The 23698-nt window shown below is 47.7% G+C and overlaps 1 protein-coding gene across 3 annotated transcripts in view; it reads left to right on the plus strand.

Moving 5' to 3' along the window:
* The first annotated feature begins 3226 nt into the window (after positions 1–3226).
* The window catches only part of LOC119952858 (calcium homeostasis endoplasmic reticulum protein), a 142838-nt gene continuing 122366 nt past the window's right edge, over positions 3227–23698 (plus strand). For 2 of the 3 annotated variants that reach the window (XM_038776416.1, XM_038776417.1), the window contains exon 1: positions 3227–3354. In XM_038776416.1, coding sequence (XP_038632344.1) covers positions 3330–3354 — 25 coding nt within the window. In that variant the 5' untranslated portion in view covers positions 3227–3329. The remainder of the gene's footprint in view (positions 3355–23698) is intronic. The other variant, XM_038776418.1, reaches the window with a different exon arrangement.

Consider the following 23698-nt stretch of genomic DNA (forward strand, 5'->3'; position numbering starts at 1 on the left):
AGATGGCAGAAAAGAAGGTGCCTCCAAGGAAAGGGACACTCAGCTGGGTCACGGGAAAAGGATTCTCAAGGCCACCTTTGTTCTCAGTGAAGCTCCAAAAAGTAATGAAAACAGCCAGACAGGGAGACCCATATCTTGAGAAAAGAGTGACTCGACTCAAGGGAATAGTCAAAGAAACCGTCCTCATCAGGATGTCATGCAGTCTGCCTGAGCCGCAAAAAGAAAAGGCATTGAAACAAAATTAAAAGAAAAAGTAAAAATAAACCCAAAACAGATTAGCTCTAACTGGGGCTCTACAACTCAATTGTAGCGAGGAAAAAATAACCCTACCACCCCTCATCCAGCTGGGGACTGTTTAGCACAGGGCTAATTCGCTGGCTTTGAAAGCAGACCAAGGCAGGCCAGCAGCAAGGTTGATTCCCGTAACAGCTCCCCCAACAGGCGCCGGAATGCGCTTTTCACAGTAACTTCATTTGAAGCCGACTTGTGACGATAAGCGATTTTCATTTTCATTTCATTTTTCATTCATCCCATTCTGGCTCCGCTCATCTTTCTTCTAAGCGACAACAAAAAGCACCCCCTCCCTCCAACACAACGATTATTTTTTAAAAAAATTTATTAAAAAAAAAAAATTCAGAGTACCCAATTCATTTTTTCCAATTAAGGGACAATTTAGAGTGGCCAATCCATCTACCCTGCACATCTTTGGGTTGTAGGGTCGAAACCCACGCAAACACGGGGAGAACGTGAAAACTCCACACGGACGGTGACCCAAACACCACAGCAAATATGAGACAACATTAGGGCAGCACGGTAGCATTGTGGATAGCACAAATGCTTCACAGCTCCAGGGTCCCAGGTTCGATTCCGGCTTGGGTCACTGTCTGTGCGGAGTCTGCACATCCTCCCCATGTGTGCGTGGGTTTCCTCCGGTTTCCTCCCACAGTCCAAAGATGTGCAGGTTAGGTGGATTGGCCATGATAAATTGCCCTTAGTGTCCAAAATTGCCCTTAGTGTTGGGTTGGGTTATGGGAATAGGGTGGAGGTGTTGACCTTGGGTAGGGTGCTCTTTTGAAGAGCCGGTGCAGACTCGATGGGCTGAATGGCCTCCTTCTGCACTGTAAATTCTATTCTATAAGGCCCACATCTTTTTAGGTTCAGATTCAACATTTAAATTTTTTTTTTTAAGAGTAACCAATTATTTTTCTTTTCCAATTAGGGGCAATTTAGTGTGGCCAATCCACCTATCCTGCACATCTTTTGGGTTGCGGGTGCAAGACCACGCAGACACTGGGATAATGCACAAACTCCACAAGACAGTGACCCGGGGCCGGGATTGAACACGGGTCCTCAGCGGCATGAGGCAACAGTGCTAACCACTGTGCCACCCCAAACATTCGGCTTAACATGATATGAACTTGTTAAATCAGAATAATCAACAGAACAGGACCTCATGTTCGTATTATTCATTTTCCTGTAAACGGAAAAAATGTACAACATAAATTTACAACAAACAACATGATCATCAGGGATCAAAGTCCAGGATAATAATTGAGATGCGAGGCAGTCCTCAGGATAAAGACTTCTTCACTGGCGCACAAAGAAAGCAGAAATTAAGGATAAGGCAGGATCTGGATCAACGAGCACTCTTCAGGATTTCTCAAGGATTCCAACGATTGAGGCACGTGACAACATTACTTCCACCATGGCGTTCTCACAGAACCCAGGTGATCAACAACCTAGGTTCTGGCCGAGGGGATGACTCAACCAGTAAGAAACTGCAGAGAGTCGAGAAACACAGCCCAGTCCATCACGTAAACCCGCCTCCCATTCATTGAATCTGTCTATACCGCTCGCTACCTTGGGAAAGCGGGCAGCATAATTACAAACCCCTCCCACCTGGGTTATTCTCTCTTCCAACCTGTTCCATCGGGCAGGAGATACAAAACTCTGAGAACACGCACTTAACAGATTCAAAAACAGCTTCTTCCCCGCTGTTACCAGATTCCTGAATGAACCTCTTAAGGACAGATCTGATCTCTCCCCAAATCTTCTCTGCTGAGTAGTACTACGCTCCCTATGCCTCACCCGATGTCTATGTATTTACATTGTGTATCTATCGTCATGTCCTATGTTTTTCATAAATGGAACGATCTGTCTGAATTGTATGCAGATTGATTGATTTATTATCACAATACTTTTCACTGTACCTTGGTACACATGACAATAAACCCAAATCCAGTTTGGCCACCCCCAACGCTTCATAACTGACATCTGGAAAAGGATAATACCTGACCAGTGGTTGGAAGGCCACACCGACACCAGGCCTCGATAACAGCATTAAATGTGATCCATAGAATTTAATTTGCCCACCCTCCAGGTAGATTCTCAAAACATGGCGCACAATTCCCAAACTCGGCTGAGAACTTTTTCACTGCCTCACCTCAGGGACCAGGCTCAGCAGCACTCCTCTCCTGTCATTATGGGACAACAGGCCATGCAGCAAGAACTTGACCATATGGAGGGGAACTCCCACCAGGAATAGTGCTCTGTCTTTTGCAAGAACCACCTCATGTGCCTCCAACAGCTCCACAAAAATGCCTTACAACTCTTGGAATTGAGCCTTGGTGACCTGAACTCCAGAGCTGAGACTTTCAGCCAGAACAGCATTCTCTTTGGCAGCCATCATCTGTTGATACACACTGCAGTCAGGGGCGGGGCCCCACTTAAAACCAAATGCGCCACTAAAAGAAAGGCCTCACCCCAACTCCATCCAGCCACCACAAATAAGAATTTTAAATATTCTGCTTTGAACCAAAAGACAGAAAGGAAATGTACACAAGGATGAAAAGAAGAGCAGAACTGTGTTCATGTGACCTCTTTTGGCCATTTATCTTTTGTAATTCGAGTTGCCACATTGTGTTGCAATCTTTCACAGCACACTTTAAAATATAGCATTCTTCCTCCATCCAGTTCTGATGAAGAGCCAAAAGGACTCAACACTTTAACTCTGCTTTCTATCCTTACTGCTTGATGCTGGCTGATCTACTGAGTTTTTCCAACATCCTCTGATACACCATCAGCTTCATCATCATTCTTGTCAAGTTGCGAGAGTGTTGGTCAAAGCAAACGCCCCGCACAATGATGGCGGCCAACGAGGCACGTCAGCGCATGTGCCATGTAAACCACACCCACTGTCGCACAATCGTTGCCGTCGGTCAGTTTCCCTTCCGGTTGGAGACGCTGCAGTTGGAGCGCGAGCACTGGATTTATGACATGAGGGTTTAACCATCATATCTGGAAGTGCGGAGAGAAAGAAAGGCGTTGCGATGGATATGCCAGTACCTCCTGAGGGTGAGTGCTGAAATATTACCCTTCACAGACAAACTTCCGCCGGGAAATGGGATTTATTTTATTGTGCAGGAATAGCCGGGCCCTTTCCTTGTGCGTCTCCGGCCAGAGATGGTCCGCCGTCCAGGCTGCGCATGCGTGCGAGCAGCTCGGGGCCCACCTGTGCGCAGGCGCACGGCTCGGTTTCGGTGCGCGCATGCTCGCAACATCACTCGGGAGTGGTGTGCGCGGAGGGTGAAGGAACCATGGCAATACAGGGAAAGGAGTTTGCTGTGAAGCGAATGTGAGCCTAAGCGTGGCGTTACCCCCCAGTCAAAATGGTTCATTGAGAACATTTGTGGATGTAAAAAAAACTTCCCTCTGTTAAAACAATGATACGACTAACTTAACCACTTAAAACTAGATTCATAGAATTTACAGTGCGAAGGAGGCCATTCGGCCCATTGAGTCTACACCGGCTCTTGGAAAGTGCACCCTACCCAAGGTCAACACCTCAACCCTATCCCCATAACCCAGTAATGCCACCCAACACTAAGGGCAATTTTGGACACTAAGGGCAATTTATCATGGCCAATCCACCTTACCTGCACATCTTTTGGACTGTGGGAGGAAACCAGAGTACCCGGAGGAAACCCACGCACACAACGGGGAGAATGTGCAGACTCCGCACAGACAGTGACCCAAGCCGGAATCGAACCTGGGACCCTGGAGATGTGAAGCAATTGTGCTAACCACTGCTACCGTGCTGCCCTGTTTTATAGAACTGTGTGGATCAATGTCGTCTAATTTCCAGTTAATCTTTGTCAAATTTTCATAAATGCATTTGACCCAGGCTCACCATCAATCAAAAATCCATTCTTATGACCCAAATGTGCCCTGCCATCAAGAATATATAAGGATGCAGAGGATTTGAGATTCCCTGCTAAATTCAACCTCATCAATTTATTGTAATAAAATTAAACCAAAATGCTGGTGGATGATGGAAATCCAAAATAAAAACAGGAAATGCTCAGCGGGTCTGGCAGCATCTGTGAAGAGAGAACAGTTCCCAGTTCGAGCCTGTATGCTTCTGAAGCAGGATCATAGCGGCTTGAAATGTTAACTGTCTTGCTTGCCCCACAGATGCTGCTGCTGGACCTGAGATTATCCAGTAGAATATTTATTGCTTGCAATTAGCAGTTTACTCCGCCCTCCCATACCTATCCTGTCAGTTACACAATTAATGTTTTTAGCGCTCCCAGACAGCACAGAGATTCCTTAACATGTTGGAAAATCTTGTTTAAAATTTGCTTTGCACTATAAGTTACCTGTGTAGAAAAAGTAAAGCATTATTTACCATTTGGAAAAACCCGCATTTCTTTTGTGGCTCATCACATCAAGTTCCACTACAGATTTAAGCAGAGTCTAAATTGATAATGCAGCTGTGAGGAGTGCTGCGTTTGCCGATCAGAGGGTCTTTCATTGAGATTGGTACAAATTCCATGCAGGGCAAATTTATCACCTTTTTTGAAAATTACATGGGAACATAGACAATTGCTTCACAGCTCCAGGGTCCCAGGTTCGATTCTGGCTTGGGTCACTGTCTGTGTCGAGTCTGCACATCCTCCCTGTGTGTGCGTGGGTTTCCTCCGGGTGCTCCGGTTTCCTCCCACAGTCCAAAGATGTGCAGGTTAGGTGGATTGGCCATGATAAATTGCCCTTGGTGTCCAAAATTGCCCTTAGTGTTGGGTGGGGTTACTGGGTTATGGGGATAAGGTGGAGGTGTTGACCTTGGGTAGGGTGCTATTTCCAAGAGCTGGTGCAGACTCGATGGGCCGAATGGCCGCCTCCTGCACTGTAAATTCTATGATATGAACATATGAATTAGGATCAGGAATAGGCCATTTGGTAAGATCATGGCAGATCTGATTGTGGCCTCAACTGCATTTTCCTGTCTACCCCGATAACCTTTGACTCCCTTAGTAAAGAATCCATAACTCTTAAAATATTCAATGACCTTGTTCCACTATTCTCTAGGGAAGGAAGTTCCAAAAATTCATGACCTTCTCCAAGAAATAATTTCTTCTCATCTCGTTCTTAAATGGGAGACTCATTTTTGTAACCCTATCTATAAGCTCCCTGGTGCGGCACGGTGGTTAGCACTGCTGCCTCTGGCACCGAGGACCCGGGTTTGATCCCGGTCCCGGGTCACTGTTCATGCGTGGTTTGCACATTCTCCCCATGTCTGCGTGCGTCTCATACCCACAACCCAAAGATGTGCAGGGTAGATGGATTGGCAATGCTAAATTGTCCCTTAATTGGGGGGAAAACAAATTGGATACTTTAAATTTAAATACAAGTTATAGTCTACCCACAAGCGTTCTTACTTTGCTCGACCCTCCATATATAAAGGTTGGAAACTGGAAATCTGGAGATCTGGATGTCAAGATCTCCTTGGCTGCCACCTTGGTTGAGAAAAGGTCTGTTGATGACTGAATATCCATTGCTGCCGAAGAGGGACTAATTTTTATTCGAAACTGGACCTTTTTAAAAGAGATTAATATTCAGTTATAATTTATTACAAAGTTAGCATATTGTTCATTGTACAAAATTCATTAATTTCAGGTTTGATTTCAGCATCCACCTTGTCAAAAATACAAGAACTAGGAGCAGAAGTAGGCCATCTGGCCCTTCTAGCCTACTCCGCCATTCAATGAGATCATGGCTGATCTTTTGTGGACTCAGCTCCACTTCCCAACCTGAACACCATAACCTTTTATTCCTTTATTCTTCAAAAAACTATCTCTCTTTATCTTGGAAACATTTAATGAAGGAGCCTCAACTGCTTCACTGGGCAGGGAATTCCATAGATTCACAACCCTTTGGATGAGGAAGTTCCTCGTAACTCAGTCCTAAGTCTATTTCCTTTATTTTGAGGCTATGCCCCCAGGTTCTGCTTTCACCCGCCAGTGGAAACAACCTGCCCGCATCTATCCTATCTATTCCCTTCATAATTTTATATGTTTCTATAAGATCCCCCCGCATCCTTCTAAATTCCAACAAGTACAGTCCCAGTCTACTCAACCTCTCCCCGTAATCCAACCCCCTCAACTCTGGGATTCATCTAGTGAATCTCCTCAGCACACCCTCCAGCTCCAGGACGTCCTTTCTTGGGTAAGGAGAGCAAAACTGAACACAGTACTCCATGTGGCTAATTTAGCTCAGTGGGCTGGACAGCTGGTTTGTGATTCCGAACAAGGCCAGCAGCGCGGGTTCAATTCCCATACCAGCTGAGAATTCTGAATTCTTCCTCTGTGTACACGTACAGGCGCCGGAATGTGGCGACTAGGGGCTTTTAACAGTAACTTCATTGCAGTGAATGTAAGCCAACTTGTGACAAAAAAGATTTTTTTTAATAAACATTTTATTGAGGTATTTTTGGTATTATAACAACAACACAATAAATAATGTACATGAAACTATAAACATAGTGCAAAAGCCGTCTCCCTCCCTTACAGGTGCCACCTTTAATAACCCCCTAAGCTAAACTAACCCTCCCACTGACGATTAATTTTCCGCAAAGAAGTCGACGAACGGTTGCCACCTCTGGGCGAACCCTAACAGTGACCCTCTCAAGGCGAACTTGATTTTCTCCAAACAGAGAAAGCTAGCCATGTCCGATAGCCAAGTCTCCGACTTCGGGGGCTTTGAGTCCCTCCATGCGAATAGTATCCGTCTCCGGGCTACCAGGGAAGCAAAGGCCAGCACATCCGCCTCTTTCTTCTCCTGGATTCCCAGATCTTCTGACATCCTGAAAAACGCCACCTCTGGACTCGGTGGCACCCTTGTTTTTAACACCTGGACATGACATCCGCAAACCCCTGCCAAAATCCCCTAAGCTACGGACATGCCAGAACATGTGGACATGGTTCGCTGGTCCTCCAGCACATTTTGCACACCTGTCTTCAAACCCCAAAGAATCTGCTTATCCGGGCCACTGTCATGTGAGCCGGTGAACGACCTTAAATTGTATCAAGCTGTGCCTGTTGCGGACGGGTTGACTCTATTCAATGCGTCTGCCCATAGTCCATCCTCTATCTCTCCTCCCAGCCCCATCTCCCACTTGCGCTTCAGCTCCTCAGTCTGCGTCTCCTCTGACCCCATAAGTTCCTTGTAAATGTCCAAGATGCTCCCTTCTCCTACCCACCCTCTGGAAACTACCCAGTCCTGACACCTGTTTACGTAGGCAGTCCTGCACCTGCAGGTACCTGAATTTGTTTCCCCCTCGCCAACCCAAACTTCTCCTCCAGCGCCCTCATACTCGGAAAGTTCCCCTCTATAAACATATCCCCCATCCTCTCAATCCCTGCTCTCTGCCATATCCGGAACCCCCCATCCATACTTCCTGGGGCAAACCGGTGCTTATTACAGATTGGGGACCAGACTGATGCTCCCTCTGCTCCCACATGTCTCCTCCATTGCCCCCAGACTCTCAGGCCCGCTACCACCACAGGGCTGGTGTTGTACTGTGCCGGCGGGAACGGCAGAGGTACAGTTACAAACGCCCCTATACTGGTGCCCTTGCATGAAGCCGCCTCCATACGCTCCCATGCCTCCCCCTCCCCCACCACCCACTTCCTGATCATGGCTATATTCACCGCCCAGTAATAGGTACTAAACTTTGGCAGCTCCAGCCCGCCCTCTCCCCGACTCCGGTCAAGCATTACCTTCCTTACCCGTGGGGTCTTGCCCACACAAACAAAGCCAGAGATCACTTTGTTGACCTGTTAAAAAAAGGACCCTGGAATAAAGATGGGGAGACATTGAAACCCGGGCAGGAATCTCGGAGGGACCGTCATCTTCACCGTCTGCACCCTCCCAGCTAATGACAATGGGAGCACGTCCCATCTCCAAACATCGTCCTTCATTTGGTCTACTAGCCGGGCCAGATTTAATTTATGCAGCCGGTCTCATTCCTGCACCACTTGAATGCCTAGGTACCTAAAGCTTCCCCCTACTAATCTAAACGGCAGCTCTCCCAATCGCCTCTCCTGTCCACTCGCCTGGATCACTAACATCTCACTTGTCCCCATATTTAGCTTATACCCCCGAAAACCGGCCAAATTCCCCATGAAGCTTCATGATTTCTTCCATCCCCTCGAATGGGTCCGATACATACAGAAGCAGGTCGTCTGCATAGTGTGAGACTCTGTGTGCCCCCCCCGATCAGCGCCTTGAGGCTCTCAGAGCAATTGCCAACAGCTTTACAGCTAGCGCGAACAACAGTGGGGAGAGGGGGCATCCCTGTCTCATCCCCCGGTGCGGTCTAAAATAGTCTGATGTTGTCCTATTCGTCCGTACACTTGCCACAGGAGCCTGATACAGCAACCTGACACAGTCAATAAAGCCCCGCCCAAATCCAAACCGACCCAGTACCTCCCACAGATGGTCCCATTGTACCCAATCAAAAGCCTTGACTGCATCCATTGTGATCACTACCTCTACCTCCCTACCTTCCGGGGCATCATGATCACATTTAACAGCCTTCTTACATTGGCCACCAACTGCCTACCCTTAACAAACCCTGTCTGATACTCCCCAATAACGTCCGGAACACAATCCGTAATCCTGGAGGACAAAATTTTGGCCAGCAGTTTGGCGTCCACATTGAACAGGGATATTGGCCTGTAGGACCCACACAGCTCCGAGATCTTGTCCCGCTTCAAATCAGCGAAATTGTGGTCTGTGATATCGTTGGGGGCAGCACCCCTCTTTCCCTTGCCTCATTGAACATCCGCACAACACCGGCCCCAATATCCCAGAGAACTTTTTTTTAAAACTCCACTGGGTACCGTCCAGCCCCGGGGCTTTACCTGCCTGCATGGCCTTCAGACCCTCCACTATCTCTTCCAACCCGATCGGGCCCCCAGCCCTTCTACCAGCTCCCTGTCCACCTTTGGGAAATTCAGCCCGCCCAAGAAGTGCCTCATCCCCTCCAGCCCTGTAGGGGGGTTCCGACTTATACAGCCAACTGTAGAAATCCCTAAACGCCTTATTCACCCCTGCTGAATCTCCAACCAGGTTCCCATCTCCGTCATTTACTTTCCCTATCTCCCCGGCTGATTCCCCCTTTCTAAGCTGCTGTGCAAGCATTCTGCTGGCCTTCTCTCCATATTCGTAGATCCCCCCCTCCCCCCCCCCCCTCGCCTTTCTCAGCTGCTCCACTGCTCTCCCTGTGCTAAACAAGCCGAACTCCGCCTGTAGCCTCCGCCGTTCCCTTAAAAGCCCTGCCTCTGGGGTCTCCGCATACCTCCTATCAATCTGTAGTATCTCCTTAACCAGTCGGTCTGTCTCTGCCCTGTCCGCCTTCTCCCTATGGGCCCGTATCGAGATCAGCTCCCCTCTGACCACCGCCTTTAGTGCTTCCCAGACCATTGCTACTGAAATTTCTCCCGTGTCGTTGAACTGCAGGTAGTTCTGAATACATTCTTGGGTTACGGGTATAGGGTGGATACGTGGGTTTGAGTAGGGTGATCATTGCTCGGCACAACATCGAAGGCCGATGGGCCTGTTCTGTGCTGTACTGTTCTATGTTCTATTTCCTCAGCCGCTCGCACACCCCTTCGTCAGCCAAAAGTCCCACATCTAACCTCCATTGCAGGCGCTGGTTGCTGTCTTTACTAACCTGCAGGTCAACCCAGTGCGGAGCATGGTCTGAGATTGTGATTGCCGAGTACCCCGTGTCCACCACCACCCCTGCCAGTAAGGCTCTGCTCAAAATGAAGAAATCGATGCGGGAGTATACTTTATGCACGTGTGAAGGAGAACTCCTTCACCCTCAGCTGTCCAAATCACCATGGATCCACCTCCCCATCTGCTCCGTGAACCCTATTAGTTCCTTTGCCGTTGCTGTCACCCTGCCCGTTTTTGAACTTGACCGGTCCAAGCCAGGGTCAATAACTGTGTTGAAGTCCCCTCCCATGACCAACCTGTGCGAGTCCAGGTCTGGTATCTTCCCCAGCATCCTCTTTATAAACTCCACATCATCCCAATTTGGCGCATACACATTTACTAATACCACCTGCAACCCCTCCAGTTTCCCACTGACCATAATGTACCGACCTCCCACATCCGAGACTAATCTACCCGCCTCAAACACCACCCCCTTATTGATCAGGATCGCAACCTCTCTGGTCTTTGAATCCAGTCCCGAGTGAAAGACCTGACTGACCCAGCCTTTCCTCAATCTAATCTGGTCAGTTACTCTAAGGTGCGTCTCCTGCAGCATTCAGTCTCCTAAGATGCGCAAACACACGTGCCCTCTTGACCGGCCCATTTACCCCTTGAACATTCCAGGTGATCAGTCTAGTTGGGGGGCTCATTGCCCCCCCACACCCCCTTCGCCGATCAGCCAGCCCCTTTTTTGGGCCGCCTCCAGCCCATGCTCTGAGTCTCTACCGGCCCGCCCCCAGGCAGTCTCCGCCCCCGACCTCCTCTCAATCCCTTGGCCCAAGTCCCTCCCTCATCAGCAGAACATCCCCCCCTCTCCCCCCCCCCCCCCCCCAGTAACAACACTCTGTAACCCAACCCCTTTGATAAACCAAACATATGCACCCCCCCCCACTGCGCTTCCGTGAGCTAACCCACCCAGCTAGCTTGGTGGCCCCCATCCCTGGCGCCGGATAGTCTCCCACCTATTGTCCCCCCCCCGGCTACAGTAAATATTATTAATTGAAGGTGTGGCCTCACTAACACCTTATAGAATTGCAGCATAACCTACTAGTCTTAAACTCCAACCCTATAGCAATGAAGTACAAAACTCCATTCGTCTTCTTAATCACCTGTTGTACCTGTAAACCAACTTTTTGCGACTCGTGCACTGGGACACCCAGGTCACTCTGCACAGCAGCATGTTTTAATATTTCATCATTTAAATAATAATCCTTTTTGATGTTCCTACCAAAATGGATAACCTCACATTTATTAACATTGTATTCCATCTGCCGGACCCTAGCCCATTCACTTAAACTATACAAATCCCTCTGCAGACTTCCAGTATCTACACTTTTTGCTTTATACTTTTTGCAGATGCAGGAAATCGGAAATAAAGATAGAAATTGCTGGAAGTACTTAGCAGGCCAGGCAGCATTGGCGGAGAGAGTGAAGCAGTTTAGGAACTGGTGGAACCGTTTTGGTGTTCTGTTGTAAGCATTACTGTGATGCAGTCTGGATTCCGTGTAAAATATTAACTGAGAACCACCTGGGATAAGTAAAAGTCAGAGCCAGCATAATAAAGTAAATTGATAAGTAGGCAGAAGTACAATTAGACTAGAAGATTAAGTTAAGGTAAGAGGATTATCTTTTAAGACAAAGTAATTTGAAAAGTTAGCAAGTAAGACAAAGTGTGTTTAAGGCAGCACGGTAGCATTATGGATAGCACAAATGCTTCACAGCTCCAGGGTCCCAGGTTCGATTCCGGCTTGGGTCACTGTCTGTGCGGAGTCTGCACATCCTCCCCGTGTGAGCGTGGGTTTCCTCCGGGTGCTTCGGTTTCCTCCCACAGTCCAAAGATGTGCAGGTTAGGTGGATTGGCCATGATAAATTGCCCATAGTGTCCAAAATTGCCCTTAGCGTTGGGTGGGGTTACTGGGTTATGGGGATAGGGTGGAGGTGTTGACCTTGGGTAGGGTGCTCTTTCCAAGAGCCGGTGCAGACTTGATGGGCCGAATGGCCTCCTTCTGCACTGTAAATTCTATGATAGATGTGTCGAGGGTTAGCACTGCTGCCTCAGTACCAAGGACCTGGGTTCGATCCCAGCACTGGGTCACTGTCCATGTGGAGTTTGCACTTCTCCCCGTGTCTACCTGGGTCTCACCCCCACAGCCCAATATGATGTGCAGGGTAGTGAATTGACCATACTAATTTGCCCTTTAATTGGGGGAAAAAGAAATTGGGTACTCTAAATTGGGGGGGGAAAAAAGTTTAAGACGTGGGGGTGAGGTCAATCAAGTGGAATGTGTGACCTGTCATATGTGGGAAGTCACAGACAACACTGGCATCCCAGATAACCACATGCAGAAAGTGCTCCCAATTGCAAAAACCTGAGTTCCAAGTTTTGTGAATAGTACATTAGAGGTTGTCACAGTCAGCTCAAGGGCCTGGAGGAAAGAAGGATGACCAGCAGACAGTTCAAGAGAAATGGGCATGTAGTCCTAGGGTCCCACTCTCAAATCGTATTACATTTTGGATGCTGATGAGGGTGCTGGTTCCTCAAGGGGGTGCAGTCAGAGCCAAGCTTCTGCCCCATAAGTAGCCTGACTGTGCAGGAGGGGAGGAAGGAAGAGCGATAGTGATATGGGATTAATTAGTTAGGGGAACAAACAGGCATTTCTGCAGCCGCCAACGTGACTCCAGGAGGGTGTGTTGCCTCCCTGAGGCCAGGGTCGGGAATGTCCCTGAATGACTACAGTGCATCCTAAAGCAGGGAGGGTGATATGTCAGAGGTCATGGTGCACGTAAGTACCAACGATATAGGTAGAATGAAGGATGAGGTCCTGCATCAAGCATTCAGGGAGCAAGACAGCAGATTAAAAAGCAGGCCCTCAAAGGTTATTATCTCTGGATTACACCGTGTGCCATGTGCTAGCGAGTGAATACAGAAATAGGAGAATGGGGCAGATGAATGTGTGCTTCAAAAGTTAGTGCAGGAGGAAGGGTTTTAGATTCCTGGATCACTGGGACCATTTCTGGGGAAGGTGGGACATGTACAAGCGAGGAACAGTCTGCACCTCATTCAGAATGGGACTGCTACCCTTGCAGGTGGGTTTACCAATGCTTTTGTGAGGTGTTTAAACTTATTTGGCGGGGGGGGGGGGGGGGGGGGGGGGGGGGGGTCAGAGCATTAGTACAATATAGCACACTATTGTGAAGGAACCGAGACAGAGGTTGTTCAGCCATGTTGAGTTCCAAGAGAGTAAGCTGAGGTTGATAGGCCTCTACTTTAATGCTAGGAGTATTATAGGTAAGACTGAAGATTAAAAAAAATTTTTTTTTACAGTACCCAATTATGTTTTTCCCCAATTGAGGGACAATTTAGTGCGGCCAATCCACCTAACCTGCACATCTTTGGGTTGGTGGGATGAAGCCTATGCAGACATGGGGAGAATGTGCAAACTCCACACGGACCATGACCCAGGGCTGGGATTGAACCCGGGTCCTCAGTGCCGTAGGCAGCAGTGCTAACCACTGTGCCGCCCGAAGACTGATGAGTTAAGGCCACATAAGAGATTATTGTGCAAAATGAAAGCGCATGGGACTGGGGGAAATGTGTTGAGCTGGATAGAAAACTGGTTGGCAGAGAGGAAACAAAGATTAGGGATTAATGGGTCCTTTTCAAAATGTAACATCTCAAAGTTTGCAGATGATACCAAATTAGGTGGGAGGGTGAATTGTGACGAGGATGCAGGGATCCTACAGCATCCTGGACAGGTTGGGCGACTGGATAAATCAATGACAGATGCAGTATAATTTGGATAAGTATGAGGTTGTTCACTTTGGAAGCAAAAACAAGAAGGCAGATTACTACCTAAATGGTTGTAAATTGGAAGAGGGGAGTGTGCAGCGGGACCTGGGTGTCCTTGTGCACCATTCGCTGAAGGTAAGCATGCAGGTGCAGCAGGCGATAAAGAAGGCTAATGGTATGTTGGCCTTCATTGCGAGAGGTTTCGAGTATAGAAGCAGGGATGTGTTGCTGCAATTGTACGGGGCATTGGTGAGGCCACACTTGGAGTATTGTGCGCAGTTTTGGTCGTCTCTGAGGAAGGATGTTCTTGCTCTCAAGGGAGTGCAGCGAAGGTTCACCAGACTGATTCCAGGGATGGCGGGACTGTCATATGAGGAGAGATTGACTAGGTTTGGATTGTTCTCGCTGGAGTTCGGAAGATTGAGGGGGATCTCATAGAGACTTATAAAATTTTAACAGGACTCCCGGCTCTGGGTCACAGTATGTGGAGTTTGCACATTCTCCCCGTGTTTGCGTTGGTTTCTCCCCCACAGCCCAAAGATGTGCAGGCTAGGTGGATTGGCCATGCTAAATTGCCCCTTAATTGGAAAAAAATGATTGGGTACTCCAAATTTATATTTTAAAAAAATTCTGACAAGACGAGAGACAATAGATGCAGGGAAGATGTTACCAATGATGGGTGCATCCAGGACCAGGGGTCACAGTCTGAAGATTCAGTGTAAACCATTTCAGACAGAGATGAGGACACATTTCTTCACAGAGTGGTGGGCCTGTGGAATTCATTACCACAGGAAGTAGTTGATGCTAAAACTTTGAATATATTCAAGAGGTGGCTGGATATAGCACTTGAGGTGAATGGGATCAAAGGCTATGAGGAGAAAGCAGTATTAGGCTTTTCGTTTAAATTTTAGCATACCCAATTCATTTTTTCCAATTAAGGGGCAATTTAGCGTGGCCAATCCACCTAGCTTTCACATTTTTGGGTTGTGGGGGCGAAACCCACACAAACACAGGGAGAATGTGCAAACTCCACATGGATAGTGACCCAGAGGATTAGGCTATTGAGTTGGATGATCAGTCATGATCGTGATGAATGGCGGAGCAGGCTCGAAGGACCAAAAGACCTCCTGCTGCTCCTATCTTCCATATATGTATCTATCTAGATTGACATGTGGAATTGTGATATTGTAGCCATCACAGAGATATGTTTGAAGGAGGGGCAGGACTGGCAACTCAACATTCCAGGGTATAGGATTTTTAGACGAGGCAGAGAAGGGTGGAAAAGAGGAAGTGGTGTTGCATTATTGATTAAGGAATCAGTTACTGCAATAGGGAGGGATGATATCTTGGAAGGGCCTTCAAATGTGGCTTTGTGGATAGAGTGTAGGAATAAAAATAGAGCAGTCACATTGCTGGGAATGTATTATAGGCCCCAAACAGTCAGGGGGCAAGGGAGGAACAGATATGTAGACAAGTCACTGAGATGTGTCAAAATAATAATATGGTAATTATGAGGATTTCAGCTTCCCCAACATTAATTGGGATAGTCATAGTGTAAAGAGTTTAGAGGGGGTGGATTTCTTGAAATTTATTCAGAAGAGCTTTAATATCAATATTTAGAACGTTAAACAAGGGACAATGCAGTGCTGGATCTAATTCTGGGAAGGTGGCCGGACAAGAGTTCGAGGTGGCAATGGGGGAACATTTTAGTGATCGAGATTACAATACAGTACAATTTGTTTGTTATGAAAAAGCATAAAACTGTGAGGTACTTGGAACAGTTTGACATAGGGAGTGAGGGGGTGTTGTTGGTATTGGCAGCGCTTAAAAGTGGACAAATCCCCTAGTCTGGATGAAATGTATCCTAGGCTGCTGTGAGAGACAAAGGAGGAAATGACAGGGGCTCTGACTCAAATTTTTTATTCGTCTCTGGCCAGAAGGGAGTTGCCAGAGGATTGGAGGACAGCTAGTGTGGTTCCACTTTTCAAGAAGGGTGGTAGAGATAAACCAGGGAATTACAGACCAATGAGTCTCTCATCAGTGGTAGGAAACCTACTGGAGAAAAATAATTTCCACTTGAAGAAGCAAGGTTTGATCAGGGACAGTTAGAGATAGTGACTTTGTCTGAGGGAGGTCATCCCAGCGAATTTGATTGAATTTTTCAAGGAGGTGATCGGATGTGTAGATGAGGGTAGTGTTGTCGATGTAGTTTATATGGATTTCAGCAAAGCCTTTGACAAGGTCTGTGCATGGGTGACTGATAAAGAAGATAAAAACATATGGGATCCAGGATAACTTGGCAAGTTGGAACCAAAACTAGCTTAGTGATAGGAGACAGAGGGTGATGGTAGAAGGCTGTTTGTGTGAGTCGAGGCCGGCGTACCACAGGGATCAGTGCTAGGTCCCATATTAGAACACAGAACAGGCCCTTCGGCCCTCGATGTTGTGCCGAACAATGATCACCCCACTTAAACCCACGTAACCCGTAACCCAACAATCCCCCCATTAACCTTACACTACGGGCAATTTAGCATGGCCAATCCACCTAACCCGCACATCTTTGGACTGTGGGAGGAAACCGGAGCACCCGGAGGAAACCCATGCGCACACGGGGAGGACGTGCAGACTCCACACAGACAGTGACCCAGCCGGGAATCGAACCTGGGACCCTGGAGCTGTGAAGCATTGATGCTAACCACCATGCTACCGTGAGGCCCCAAATTGTTTGTGATATATATAAACGATCTGGAAGAAAATGTTGGGGGGGCTGATAACTAAGTTTGCAGATGAAATTGATGGGAAGAAATAGAATGAACAGGATACAATTGTTTCCCTTGCTGGAGAATTCTAGAACCAGAGGACATAGATTCAAGATAAGTGGCAGAAGGTGTGGAGGGGACACGAGGAAGAACTTTTTGACACAGAGGGTAGTGTGAGTCTGAAATTCGCTGACCGAGTTTGTGGTGGAGGCAGAGACCCCAAACACACTCTTTTTTAAAAAAGTACCTGGATTTGCACATTAAGTGCATTAAGCTGCAGGTCTATGGACCGGGTGCAGGAAGGTGGAATTAGAAAGGGCACCTGGGTGTACAAGGTGAGCCAAATGGCCTCCTTCTGTGCTGTAACTTTTCTATGATTCTATTCTATGACACGAAGATTGGCAGCGTGATTAATAGTGAGGAAGAAGGTCTTGGGTTGCAGGAAGGTTTGGACAGATCAGTGACAGATGAAATTTAACCCTGAAAACTGCGAAGTGATGCACTTTGGAAGGAATAACAAGACAAAGGAGTACTCGATGAATGGCTGGATACTGGGAAGCTTCGAGGAATGGAGGGATCTTGGCGTGCTTGTTCGCAGATCCCTGAATGTGACAGGTTAATCGGGTAGTTAAGATGGTATATGGGACACTATCAGTTACAGCATAGATTATATGAGCAGGGAGGTTATGTTGGAACTCTAGAAGACTTTTGTTAGGCCACAACTGGAGTACTGCATTCAGTTCTGGTCCCCTCACTACAGGAAGGATGTGGTTACACTAGAGAGGTACAGAGGAGATTCACCAGATGCTGCCTGGGATGGGACATTTGAACTATGAAGAGAGGCTGGATAGAGTTTGGGTTGTTTTCTTTGGAACAGAGAAGGCTGGGGGAGATCTGATGAGGTGTATAAAATTGAGGGTGATCGGAAGCAACTGTTCTCCTTCGTTGAAGGATCAACAATTAGGGCATAATTTTAAGGTGAGGGGCAGGTGGTTTAGAGGGGATTTGAGGAAAGATCTTTTCACCCAAGGGGTGGTGGGAGTCTGAAATGCACTGTTTGGGAGGATAGTGGAGGTGGGAAACCTCACAACCTTTAAAAAGTACGTGGATGAGTACTTAAAATGTTAGAACATTCAAGACTATGTGCCAAGAGCTGGAACGTGGAAGTTCCAAAACCAGAGCACTGATTATGCACAACTGCATTTAATAATAATCTTTACTGTCACAAGTAGGTTTACATTAACACTGCAATGAAGTTACTGTAAAAATCCCCTAGTGGTCACAGACAGTGACTCAAGTCGGGAATCGAACCTGGCTGCCCTTGTCCCTCCAGATGGTAGCCATGATGTGGAGATGCCGGCTGTTCGGGTACCCAGAGGGACAATTCAGAATATCCAATTCACCTTACAAGAACGTCTTTCGGACTACGAGCATTTGAATGCGAGCATTTACATACCTCTTCATTCATCTGAGGAAGGAGCAGCGCTCCGAACGCTAGTGTTTGAAACAAACCTTTTGGACTTTAACCTGGTGTTGTAAGACTTCTTACTATTACATCTTTGAATTTGTCTATATATATGTTTCTGGAACATACCACCTCTAGATGGTAGCAGTCATGGGTTTGAAAGGTACTGTTTAAGGCAGTGTTTTTCAAACTTTTTTTTCCCGGCACCCCCTTTTGCCAACTGGCCAGCCTTTGGGTCCCACGCCACATTTGCTACATTTAATGTGGCAGGTGAGCCTGCTTGCTCCTCACGATCTCACTCCAATCAGGTTTCATGTCTTGTAGCCTGCCTACCCAGTTTTGTTTAATTTCCTGCCTAAAATCTTCCATTAAAATTCAGGCTTCTTGCCACCTACCTCTTGAAGTATCTATTCTGCCATTGAACCAACTACTGTTTGAACTTTTTTGTCTTATATTTATCCCACTCTTGCTTTTAATTGCGATTTTCGATTGTAAACGGAATGATATGAAACATGTTTTGGGGCTTGGCCAGAGAGAGAGAGATACAGCTAGCAAAAAGCATTTGGAACCTGTTGCAATAGTTTCTGTGATAGCTGGGAAGCGATAAAATAACTTTATTGCTCATCATCCACTGCTCTCATTTCTTTTTTAAGAAATAAATTTTTAGAGGACCCAAATTCTTCTTGACAATTTAGCATGGCCAATTCACCTGCCCTGCACATCTTTTTGGGTTGTGGGGGTGAGACTCACGCAGACACGGAGAGAATGTGTGAACCCCACATGGTCAATGACCCAGGGCCGGGATTGAACCCGGACCTCGGCGCCATGAGGTTAGCAGTGCTAACCTCTGCGCCACCGTGCTAGCCCATAATGCTCACATTTCTAAGCAATGATTTATCTGTGGTCAAGGGTGCCCTGATTGTTCTGCAACTTCATGTAATAATTTCACTCTTAATTTTGTCGGGTTTTTAAACAGGCTACGACACAAGCAGTCGGGGTAGAATCAGTGTCAATCCGTTGGGAATGCCTCTCACTGGTTGGAATCCTGCCTTTCGTGTTTATGATATCTCTTAATTATTTGGAAGATTTAAACCAGACTTATTTGGGGGAATAATTGTGCATTCCACTGAATTTATAAAAATGCATTTCAACATTCGGAACCATTTTTGGGATATTATTTTGCAGTATTCTGGTCAGTTACTAACTTCGGACAATTTCTCCAATCAGTTCAGAATAAGTTTTTCAGAGTTTGAAAGATGGGAAGGTACCTTGACTGTTCACACTTCATTCTCTTTTTGTTCCGTTCCCTAAAGCTCTTTTCAAGACTCATTAATTTCCCCCAAACCATTTCTTTACTAATAAGAATTTCCTTCAGCTTCTCACTAAAACTTGGGCTTCTCAGAACTTCCAATACAATATTCATGCCTTCCTTTGGCTAACTTTGTACTTTGCTTCTGTCTTCAGGGGTTAAAGGCGGATTTAGGGAAGCACAGTAGCAGGTTAGCACAGTTGCTTCACAGATCCAGGGTCCCAGGTTCGATTCCTGGCTTGGGCCATTGTCTGTGCGGAGCCTGCACGTTCTCCCCGCATCTGCGTGGATTTCTTCCGGGTGCTCTGGTTTCCTCCCACAGTCCAAAGATGTGCAGGTTAGGTGGATTGATCATGTTAAATTGCCCTTGGTGTCCAAAAAAGGTTGGGTGGGGTTACTGAGTTACAGGGATGGGGTGGAGGTGTGGGCTTGGGTAGGGATTCTTTCCAAGGGCCGGTGCAGACTCAATGGGCCAAATGCGACGGTTAGGGTTATATTAATTGGAGTTTACAAGAGTGAGAGACGATCTCATAGAAACTCATAAAATTCTAACAGGATTAGACGGGGTAGATTCCGAAAGATTGTTCCCGATGGTGGGGGGAATCCAGAACTAGGGGTCATAGTTTGAGAATATGGGGTAAACATTTTAGGACTGAGGTGAGGAGAAATTTCTTCACCCAGCGAGTGATGAATTTGTGGAATTCGCTACCACAGAAAGTAGTTGAGGCCAAAACATTGTGTAATTTGAAGAAGGTATCAAATATAGCTCTTGGGGCTAAAGGGATATGGGGGGAAGGCGGGATCAGGGTATTGAACTTGTTGACCTGCGGTGATCATAATGAATGTTGGAGCAGACCCGAAGGCACGAATGGCCTCCTTTTGCGTCTAATTTCTATGTTTCCATGTAAGACTTGTAAAGCTGGGGACTGTGTTTTCTGTGTTGTCCTATTTCCATTTTACCCACCCCAAATGGCAATATTTTACAGAGCATTGTGCGCTCTTGTGCCGTGCCTAATGTCCAAGGATGTGGAAATTTGGTTAAGCGGAGAGCATATGGCCAGGATTGTTCCTTTTCCATCTTCCACATGTGCCTAGTGGAGGAATGGTCATTTAAACCTGCAGTTAGTTGTCAACATTTCAGTGAATTGAACAGGTTTCTGCCCCATTTCCCTTAAGTATAACCATCACTGAGCATTACAAGTCGCTTAAATATTATAATGTGCTTCATTATGGGAATGATTAGAAACACCAGATTAGCTGTGGGGATGTAGTAGCGTTTTTGTTTCTATTATCCATTGTTGGAACGACTATGCATCGTAGGGCAGCACGGTGGCACAGTGGTTAGCACTGCTGCCTCATGACGCCGAGGTCCCAGGTTTGATCCTGGCTCTGGGTCACTGTCCGTGTGGAGTTTGCACATTCTCCCCGTGTTTGCGTCGGTTTCATCCGCACAACCCAAAGATGTTCAGGATAGCTGCATTGGCTATGCTAAATTGCCCCTTAATTGGAAAAAATGAATTGGGTATTCAAATTTTAAAAGAAAATGACCAAGCATTGTAATACGCCAGCATTGTCTTGGGGGATACTTACAGAGTGCTTCAGGAGAAAAGTGCTGCATCAGAATTTTGTTTTAAAATGGCGTGAACGCTGGAATCACTTTGTTATCTGCCAGACGAAAGCTGGTGGAAGTAATGCTTGCTCTTTCAGAAATGAAGCAGAGAGGATAATATATCCCGATACTAAGGACAGGATGCAAAATCCATCCGTTGCAAAGCTATTTCAGTCAATGGCGGGAACACCGTGACCCTTAGCTCCGTGACCCTTTTTTTAAAAAATAATTTTTATTGCAATTTTTTACAGAAAATATAAAAATATAATAAGTATAGCAACAAGCAGTAATATGCAACTAACAGCCCCATAACACCCACAATTCCCCCCAAACCGTAACATCACATGTATCTCACACTTTCCCCCCCCCCCCAACAAGAGAACTTAACCATAAATTAAAATTAAATAAATCAAATTTAAATAAAATAAGCAAACATAATCAACGTCCCCCCACCCCCCTGGGTTGCTGCTGCTACTGTCCCAGTACCCTATCGTTGAGCCAGAAAGTCGAGGAAAGGTTGCCACCGTTTAAAGAACCCTTGCACCGATCCTCTCGCGGCGAATTTGACCTTCTCAAGCTTAATGAAGCCCGCCATGTCATTGATCCAGGTCTCCACGCTTGGGGGCCTCGTGTCCTTCCATTGTAGCAAAATCCTTCGCCGGGCTACTAGGGATGCAAAGGCCAGCACACCGGCCTCTTTAGCCTCCTGCACACCCAGCTCTACCCCAAACCCAAAGAACGCGAGACCCCATCCTGGCTTGACCCTGGATCCCACCACCCTTGACACCGTCCTCGCCACCCCCTTCCAGAACTCCTCCAATGCCGGGCATGCTCAGAACATATGGGCATGGTTCGCTGGACTCCCCGATCACCTGACACACCTATCTTCACCCCCAAAGAACCTACTCATCCTCGTCCCAGTCATGTGGGCCCTATGCAGCACCTTGAATTGAATGAGGCTAAGCCGCGCACACGAGGAGGAAGAATTTACCCTCTCCAGGGCATCAGCCCATGTCCCGTCTTCGATCTGTTCCCCCAGTTCCCCCTCCCACTTCGTTTTCAGCTCCTCTACTGACGCCTCTTCCACCTCCTGCATAAGCCTGTAGATATCGGATATCTTCCCCTCCCCGACCCAGACCCCCGAGAGCACCCTGTCACTCACCCCCCTCGCGGGGAGCGCAGGGAATCCCTCCACCTGCCATCTAGCAAATGCCTTTACCTGCAGATATCTAAACATGTTTCCCGGCGGGAGCCCAAATTTCTCCTCCAACTCCCCAAGGCTCGCAAACCTTCCGTCAATAAACAGGTCCCTCAGCTGTCTAATGCCCGCTGTATACCATCCCTGAAATCCCCCATCCATGTTCCCCGGGACGAACCTATGGTTCCCCCTTAACGGAGCCTCCATCGAGCCCCCCACTTCTCCCCTATGTCGCCTCCACTGCCCCCAAATCTTGAGGGTAGCCGCCACCACCGGACTCGTGGTATACCTCGTGGGAGGGAGCGGCCACGACGCCGTTACCAGGGCCCCCAGGCTTGTATTCCCACAGGACGCTCCCTCCATCCGTTTCCATGCTGCCCCCTCTCCCTCCATCACCCACTTACGCACCATCGACACATTGGCCACCCAATAATACCCTGAGAGGTTGGGCAACGCCAGCCCCCCCCCACTCTACTCCACTCCAAGAAGACCCTCTTCACCCTCGGGGTGCCATGCGCCCAAACAAATCCCATGATGCTGCTGGTCACCCTTTTTTAAAAAAGGCCCTAGGGATAAAGATGGGCAAGCACTGGAAGAGGAACAAGAACCTCGGGAGAACCGTCATTTTGACGGATTGCACTCTGCCCGCCAGCGATAGCGGCACCATGTCCCACCTTTTTAAATTCCTCCTCCATCTGTTCCACTAGTCTGGTGAAGTTAAGCTTATGAAGAGCCCCCCAACTCCTGGCCACCTGCACCCCCAGGTACCTGAAACTCTTCACTGCCCTCCTGAAGGGGAGCCTCCCAATTCCCCCCTCCTGGTCTCCCGGGTGCACTACAAATACCTCGCTCTTTCCTAAGTTTAGCTTATAGCCCGAGAAGCCCCCAAATTCCGCTAACAGCTCCATCACCCCCGGCATTCCCCCCTCTGGGTCCGCCACATATAACAGCAGGTCGTCCACATACAGCGATACCCGGTGCTCCTCCCCACCCCGCACCAGACCCCTCCATTTCCCTGACTCCCTCAACGCCATGGCCAGCGGTTCAATCGGTTTAGCTCAGGGGCTGGTTTAGCTCACAAGGCTAAATCGCTGGCTTATAAAGCAGACCAAGCAGGCCAGCAGCACGGTTCGATTCCCGTACCAGCCTCCCCGGACAGGCGCCGGAATGTGGCGACTAGGGGCTTTTCACAGTAACTTCATCGAAGCCTACTCGTGACAATAAGCAATTTTCATTTCATTTCAGTGCAAAGAGCAGAGGGGACAGGGGACACCCCTGCCTGGTCCCACGATAGAGCCTAAAATACTCCGATCTCCTTCCATTTGTGACTACACTCGCCATCGGCGCCGCGTAAAGCAGCCTCACCCATTTGATGAATCTCTCCCCAAATCCAAACCCCTCCAGCACCTCCCACAGGTACCCCCACTCAACTCTATCAAACGCTTTCTCTGCGTCCAGCGCCACCACTATCTCCGCCTCCCCCTCCACTGCCGGCATCATGATAAC

The sequence above is a fragment of the Scyliorhinus canicula genome, chromosome 18 (assembly GCF_902713615.1).
Source record: "Scyliorhinus canicula chromosome 18, sScyCan1.1, whole genome shotgun sequence".
Taxonomy (NCBI): Eukaryota; Metazoa; Chordata; class Chondrichthyes; order Carcharhiniformes; family Scyliorhinidae; genus Scyliorhinus; species Scyliorhinus canicula.